Raw genomic sequence first — 8,440 nt, 5'->3', positions numbered from 1 at the left:
TTTCCAATTTCCTTACCCTCCACCTCAGATGTATCAGATGTTTGGTGTATTTTTGCACAATGCAAGGTGGAAAATCATCCACTCTACCAATCTCAGTGAGGGTTAAGGGGCTCCATCAGATGGCCCACAAGGTCTGAAGTGGGAGGACAGGGAGGGTTGAAGCACAACCCATTGATTGACTGGATGAGCTGTTAAGACTGGATGACTCCATGACACTTTTGTGGCCCTGGAGCCCGAGCTTAACAGGTAACTCGATTGTTATTGTGAAACCCAGCATCACAGCGCAAGGTGACACAAAAAATGTGTCCTCTGCTTTTAACCATCACCCTTGGTGAGCAGTGGGCAGCCATGACAGGCGCCCAGGGAGCAGTGTGTGGGGACGGTGCTTCGCTCAGTGGCACCTCAGTGGCACCTTGGCGGTTCAGAAGTGGATCCAGCAACATTCTGATTACAGGCCTACTTCCTTACCCTTCCTTAACCACTGCCCACCCCCTCCTCTTTCTCAGTCTTTGACTCTGTACAGATTCTGAGTATCAGGACACATCGCGTCTTAGGAAGAAACATTTGCCATCACATAGTTCTTGAACCCATGTGTTTATTATAAACCTCTAATCAGTTGTGCACCATCAAGTAGCCCTAGCTAATTCATCTAAATTGTTGTAACCCCAACAACCAGTGGTTGTTGTCTATATTTTATTGGGTTTGTAACAGAATTAGCTAGATTTCACCGAGCAGAATGGACGTGCAGTAATGGGAGGCAACACTTAACACACTGTTTTCCTGATCAGACAAAGTCATAGTGGGAAGAAAAAATGTGATGCATACAGATGTGGAAGATTGCATGTCTCAGCTGAACAGGAACAGGAAGTGGTTAAAACTATATACTTTCATTTGTTGTAGATTTGCAACGGCAGAGCAAATGTGCTCTTTTTGTTCTCTCTTGCCTATATAAAATTAACATTGTTTCTTAGGTATGTGTTTAATGAATACTGATGAGATATACAACACACCCGAGTAGTCAATGGGAAAAATACTAATTAAATGGTGAATACGTTTCTATTGTGTTAATATATTTGTAAATCTGACTCAATGCCTCATCAACCATGAACCTAACTCCATGGCACAATAAAAGTGACATGGAAAATGTACGGTTTACCCATGTAAACACAAAGCTAAAACTGTACTGATGCCAGCCAGTAGGGACACTAGACATGTGGTGGCTATTAGTTTGAAGCTGTGTCCATGTCTTTTGCAGTTAGTTAATGGGCATAACTGTTTGTAATAATGCTTCCCCTCAAAGGGTGAAACTCTGAGGAGTCCAAAGACTGGCAGCGGGGCCAGTGGAAGCAAACACAAAATTCCTGTGTTTCCACCCAAGGTTCTCCTCATCTGGCTACCATGGTTCAAGCAGGACCAGGCACTCGGCCAGCTTTCCCTAATGCTTCTCGAAAGGAGGTTGGCCTGGGCACTCAGCTTTCCCCTGTCCCCCCTTCTTGCAAGGAGCAGGGCCCAGAAACTGTGATGCATCCAGCAGGGAGGAGGACCTAAAGATTTAGCCGAACCTACCCTACCCCTCCAGCCACTTTCTCCGTCACTCCTCCTGTTTCAGTATGTCACCCTGCCCTTTCTTGGTTATGAAGCACTCAGACACCGCGCCCACACCATTCGTCCCTGCAATCCGCCCCTTCAGATAGGAGCACCTAATCCATACTGCTTCCCCCAAAAATATGAAATGAAGGAGGCAATTGAGGACCAGTCATCCAGGGCTTGGTGGTCCTGGGAATCCACATCAATGTTAGGGGCATCCTTGCATCCTTGGGAGAAAGATTGACAGGACAGGCACAAATGAGTTTCACACACACAAAGACAATCAAAAAAGAAGTCCTCTGGCTCTGGTTCTGGACTCGTCGCGGGAACATCAGAAGGTGGTATCAGTTGAGGCATAGTCAGAATCCATGAATGTTGAGCGCTGGGATGGGAGGCAGCAGGGTGACCGGGACACTCGCAAGGGTCTCCAGTGAAGCTGGCGCCATCCCTGCTAGGTTTTAGTGGTGGCCACCTTCTGCCCCGCTGAAGCCAGTGAACCGGAAGAAGGCATCGAGACTGGTGGCAGCCGGTAAGGGCGGATGCTCATGTTGGTGAAACACTGCGTCCTCCCCTACGCTCCTGTTTTCCTTCTTGCTGTTCATGAGTTCCACCTTACTCTGGCATCACTGGGCAGAACAGAGCTCTTTGCAGGTGAGGGTGGTGGTGGGTATGTTTCCGGTGGTCGCTAGCCAAAGTCTACCCACATGTACTACAGAAACCTTTATCCCCCAGGCGTTGTCTTCTCTACCTAGTTCAGCTGTTCCTCTATCGTGCGGTCATGCCATATCACTTGAGTGATGAGGCACAGGGGCACAACAGGGTGAAGAAAGGATGAATTTTAACTAAATGAAAGTGCAATGGCTAAAAACACATACAAACAGAAGGAAAAAAAATTTGTAACTTATACAGCAGTCCTAATTAACTCAAACCAATAATATGCAATAATACGGGTCATAAGAACCCATAGGTGAAACCACATGGTGAGCCAGACACTGTGAGATTTAATGATAAAAATAAAATAGAATGCCTTTTATTGTCACTATATGGATGTACAATGAAATTTACAATTAATTAATATCTGGTCTGCCCATAATACATTATTTGCTCACCATTACTTGTAGACTTCAGATTTATTGCCTAATACTGTTCCATATTTCATGATGTTCACTAAAACTCTGTTTGTACACATGTGACAGTAGTGAATGTGGTTAATTGAATATCCATTTGTGCATCACTTTGAGTTAATTCAGTTGATTTGACATATTTCAAACGTCTTCAGCATTTTGTTGTGAAAGAATTGCAGAGGTAATGAGTATAAGCTAGGAATCCCCTGTCAACCCAATATTTTAAGCAAGCAGTGCCCTATGGGTAACTGGATCTGACCAAGTAGAACCGTGTGATTAGCAAAGGAATATTCCAAACACTGGCATCCTGTGAAGTTTTGCATATTCTTATCTTTGGTTCATATACATGCAGGTATCAATGCCAGATCCTACCAGTCAAATTCATGCATTTTATTAAGTACTTTGGATTTACAAACAATAAGGCATTATGTTTTCTTACAGCAATTAGAGAAAAATCCAAAAGGTGTTATATTTGAGTTTATTTTAATGAAAGTAAGTTTATCCAAACTTTACTGACAACTTTTACACGCAACTATACATTTAAAAAGTGTAGTTACTGCATTCCTTACTATACAATATATTAGTGGAAACATTCTGAAATCAGAGCCTGAGCTGCTGGCATCATTTTCAGATGGTTCAAATCTGCTTCACATTTCCCTGGGAACCAGAATTGCTAGAGTCAACAGTTTGCATGTCTCTGAACAACACATCCTCAAAGAAATGAAATACAAATGGATCAGGACATTGCTGGCCAAACCAATCACATAGCATCAGTTCTACACAAAATGAAACAAACAGATGAGGATTAGACAGATAGTGCTATCTGCGGCAGACAGGCACTCTGCTCTGTTTTTGGCTCTTTTAATCTGTCTTTATGACCCTACCCGGGTTAGTCCAGTGGGAGAGGAGGAATGGTCTTTGATGCGTGGAGAGATGAAAGAATAGTTTGTCAAAGATTTACACGGCAGGAGCATCTGTAAAAAGTTGGACATGGGTCAATCCTATTCCATTTGTCTCTCCTTTTTATTATTGTTTTTACACGAACGATGCCATGCTGTTTGAAAGTCTGGTAAAGATGATTAGCATCCAGACTCTTGTGTAAGACCTGGCTGGTCTGATGTAATTGTGTTTTTTTTTTTTTTTGTTTTTTTTTGTCAGTTTTTCCAAAGTGCTATTTGCAGCTTGAAAGCTCTGCAAAGGTCTGCAGGCAGCTGGCACCCAGCATAGCCAGAACACTCTTGCTGCTTTGCTTTTTCCAATTATGTAATTTTCTGTGTTTTTTGGAAAGGATCTTTTTTTTTCACAAGCTGCCATTTCATGCTGGAAGACCTTCCTTCACAATTAACACTTCAGGCTGATGCAGACCTGTGTAATATGAAACTCTTTTTTTTTTGCAGCCTAAAAAGATCTGTACATTGTTGCACATTTATTCAGTCTGGTCATGAACAGTCAAATAGAGAAAACTCTGAATCCCACAATGCACCTGCCAGTGAACAGATAGAGACCATATGTTACAGAAGACCCTACTGATAACTGCTGTTCCATAAAACTGTCAGACTGATCTTCCGGCTTCTGCTTTCCATCATCCCCAGGAGGACAAAGGTCTGGCTCCTACCCCTCAACTGTCTGTCTCTCTCTCCCTCTTTTTCCTCCCACCCTCTCTTTTCCTTTTTTTTTTTTTTTCCTCCAGAGACCTCTGGCTGTTCACAGCACTCTGGACTACCTGCAAGCCCTCCACCTCACTCACAAGCTCTAAGAAAGGCAGAGACTAAAGGTAAGTCACCTTTAGGTTTTCATGGCTGTGTCTAGCTGGCCCTGCATGATATTAAAAATTAAATAGAATGTTAAACAAATTTACAGTGTACCAAAGAGGTCTGCAGTTGGGAGGCTTAAGATGTGAGCTGGAAACGCTGCTCTGTTGGTCTGTGCTGGTTTGAGAGATGCTTAGGAGAATGTTCTGAAAGACTGTATTCATGTATTTTACCTGCTATCAAATAAGTATTATAAATTAGAAAAGGAAAATTTTTATTATCTAGTTTGGATGCTTTCAAATAACAGTCAAATCATGCAAATCAGATAAAGATATTTTTATATATCTGGATTTTTGCTGTGTTGCTTTTTACTTTTTGTGATTTGTTTCATAATATATTCTGTAAGTTTTTTCACTAGTTATATCACTAAATACAATTTAAGAGTCAAGGTTCATGAGATGACTATGGATGGTAAACATGACCAAGCTCTTGTCATCACCCTCCCATCCTTTCTTATCCTTCTTGCTATTTTTATTTCTGTCTCTACAGTTGACCTCCAACTACCGCCATGTTACCATTCCGTCTACCCCTCCTGGCTGCTATACTTAGTTTGGCCTTATGTCAGTATGACTATGACTACAATCCCAGTCCCCAGGTGGGGCCATCCAGTGGCAGTTGTCCTGCAGAATGTGAATGCCCCTATAACTTCCCAACAGCGATGTACTGCAATGATCGTGAAATGAAGACCATTCCCTTTGTGCCAACTGGGATCAAATATGTGTACCTGCAGAACAACCACATCACTGAAATCAAGGCCGGCGTCTTTGACAATGTCACAGACCTGCTGTGGCTCATTCTGGACCACAACCAGATAACCAGCAATAAGATAGAGAAAGGTTCCATTGACAAACTGACCAAGCTGGAGATGTTGCATATCAGCAACAACAACCTGACAGAGCCGGTAGTGCCCAACTCTAAAGCCATGAAGGAGCTGAAGATAATAGGCAACCAGCTTACTAAGTTCCCAGCTAGCACCTTATCTGGAATGGAGAACCTCACCTCTGTGTACTTGTCAAAGAATCAGTTGAGTTCTGACAGTCTCAGCGGGGCTTTCAAAGGTCTAAAGTCACTGATACTGCTGGACATCAGCGAAAACAAAATGAAGAAACTTCCATCTGGCATGCCTAGCAGCCTCCTGATGCTCTACGCAGACCACAATGAAATTGACAGCGTGCCTGCTGGGTACCTGAATAAACTGCCTTCACTGCAGTACCTACGCATGTCCTACAACAAGCTGCAGGACTCAGGTCTCCCTGCTGGGGTTTTCAATGTTTCCTCACTTCTTGAGCTGGACTTATCTTACAACAAGCTGAAGAAGATTCCAGAAGTAGGCGAGAATCTGGAGCACCTGTATCTCCAGGTCAACAATATCAACAGTAAGCTTCGCTCACTTCTCCTGTCCTGTTCGTCTTGCTTTTCTGACACCTTTGGCATTTAAGTGTTTTTGGTGATTGCAATTATTATGATTTTTCTTCCTTCAGAGTTTGATGTCACAAGCTTCTGCAAGAGCATCAGTCCAGTGAGCTACTCCAAAGTGAAGGATCTACGCCTTGACGGAAACAATCTCACCCAAAGCAGTCTTCCATACGAAGCATCTCAGTGCCTCCCACTCGCTGCCGAGCTGATCATCGACTAACCCCAACTCCCCCCCGAGCCCCACTGTGTTTAAACCATCAATAATAACCCTTCTGACTTGCTTGACTAGTGATGTGCAGAAAATATCTTTGGACACTTCTTTCAAAAAGGATATAACCAATTCAATCTAATCAGGGCTTGACAACAAACCCCAGCTAAGAGCTGCTTAGTAGCTTTTTGTGTTTTAGAGATTCGCTCAGACATTCAGATTAGATTGCAGTCTATCAGTTGAGTAGACACACAAAAGTAGATCCATCTCAGACATTTTTTCAACCCCAAGTGCATTGTAAAAAGACCTGACGTATACTGCATTTGCAGTGCTGTTATTGATGAGAGAGAGATTGAGAAAACCCCCAATTCTGCACCCGCAGATTCAGACAAAATAGATATTTTTACTCATGTCTGAACATTTCTTAGTCACCTTTGTCTGTCTGTGCACTTCTTTATACAAGACCTTCAGGTAAGGTCTAAATATCAGTCTTTCTCTTCCAGGAAAGATCATGCCATTCATTCTCATGACTTATTTCAATATTTCTATTGTTTGTTTTATAGCAACCTGATACATTTCATATTCTATGGTGAAAAAGTTCAACATTTCCTATATAAAAAGAGTAACTATACCAGTCTAAATTTAACTTTAAAGATAATATGATATATACATATATAAAGTTAAGGCAATGTGGACACATTGTGATGTTTAGCACATTTTGTACATTAGTCAAATATTGCATCTTGTTACATACACTGTTATATAACAATCATGAATCCATTATTTGCATACTTTCCATTAATAAAAAGGCATTTGAAGTTGTTGTGTTCATGGTTATGTTCATATTTGCCCTGTTTTCACATTGAACCAGCAGTGTCATTGGGATTAGGTATTTTATTATATTCTGATTGATTTCTTTACTGGTTAGTTACTCTGTAAGGTCAGAAAACACAAGCAAATAAATCTATTTAAGAGTTTTTGGGTGGAGTCTTGTTTTCAGATATTAACCAATATATTATTTTCAAGTGCCCACCTACATTTGTGCAATGGTACAGTACGTAGGTTTGTGCAGTGACTTTTTTTTTGTTTTAGCAAGATTTCTAATGATTTGTTGTAAGGTCTGCTCAAAACAGACGTAAAAACAGATGAATGCTGACCATTATTAGCACCAGTGTGCTGCAGTTTATTTATTTTCCCATAATTTCAGGCTTCAATTTGTGCTTTGATTTGGAAATCTAAATATATCAAAATATTTTTTGCTTTTTATATTGATTAATCATATTTTAATAATTAATATATTGTAATAATAATGAATTACTATAATTTTTTAATATCCATAATGAATCAATACCACAAATTTTTAGATTTATGACAACAGATGGTATTTACAGTAATATTGCTGTTGTGGAAAGTATTCTGATTCAGTGTTATTTGATGCCTATGGTTTTCACATGGTTTCAGTTTTGCTCCATCAGTGTAGAGGAATCATTAGTAGATCATGTTCCTTTAAACCATTAAATGACAGAATAAAATAATGTGTAATTTCATCACATCATCGCACAGACCTTGAATGCTTTTCAATATTTTCTTCACATAACACACTTCATATTATTATTAACTTTAACTTTTTAGATTAGATTAGATTAGATTCAACTTTATTGTCATTACACATGTACAAGTACAGGGCAACGAAATGTAGTTTAGGTCTAACCAGAAGTGCAATAAGCAGCAAGTGCAGGATACAGTTCAAATAAGTTAAGTTATATATATATACATAAAGTGATATGTGCTATACATAAAGTGATATGTGCAGTACAAAGTGATATGTGCAGTACAAAGTGATATGTGCAGTACAAAGTGATATGTGCAGTACAAAGTGATATGTGCAGTGCAGTGATTATCAAGAGTGTATGGATATGCTGCATGGATTGTTTTGCCCAGACGAGTAAGAAACCTTTGTGTATTAGGTCAGAATATTTCAACTTCAAAGCCTTGTTTCTCAAATCTAACCTTAAAATGCAAGCCATGTATGGTCTAATGGTACATTTCTGTAAAATGGCTGTTAAAGGGTACAGATATGAAAGCGCTATAGACCTATTTATCATAACAGTACAAATATGTTGGCTCCTTAAATGGCTTTTATTATTTTAGATTTTATTATTTGAATTCCCTGGTTTTGACATCTTGGATCGTTTGCTCATTTATGGCTCTTGGATTATGAAAGTGAAGTGATTGTCATTGTGAAACCCTCCAGCACAGCACACGGTGACACAACGAAATGTGTCTTCTTTTTT

General features: G+C 40.3%; 1 protein-coding gene across 1 annotated transcript; it reads left to right on the top strand.

The window, feature by feature from the left end:
- The first annotated feature begins 4,401 nt into the window (after window positions 1–4,401).
- lum (lumican) lies at window positions 4,402–6,964 on the top strand. The gene is made up of 3 exons (XM_028953847.1): window positions 4,402–4,485; window positions 5,012–5,898; window positions 6,004–6,964. Exons 2-3 carry the CDS (start codon window positions 5,031–5,033, stop codon window positions 6,156–6,158), a joined length of 1,023 nt encoding a protein of 340 aa, XP_028809680.1. The 5' UTR covers window positions 4,402–4,485; window positions 5,012–5,030; the 3' UTR covers window positions 6,159–6,964.
- The last annotated feature ends 1,476 nt before the right edge of the window (window positions 6,965–8,440 follow it).

The sequence above is a fragment of the Denticeps clupeoides genome, chromosome 15, assembly GCF_900700375.1.
Source record: "Denticeps clupeoides chromosome 15, fDenClu1.1, whole genome shotgun sequence".
Lineage (NCBI taxonomy): Eukaryota > Metazoa > Chordata > Actinopteri > Clupeiformes > Denticipitidae > Denticeps > Denticeps clupeoides.
The sequence above is the reverse complement of the archived record's forward strand: the minus strand, read 5'-3'. Positions and strand labels throughout refer to the sequence as shown.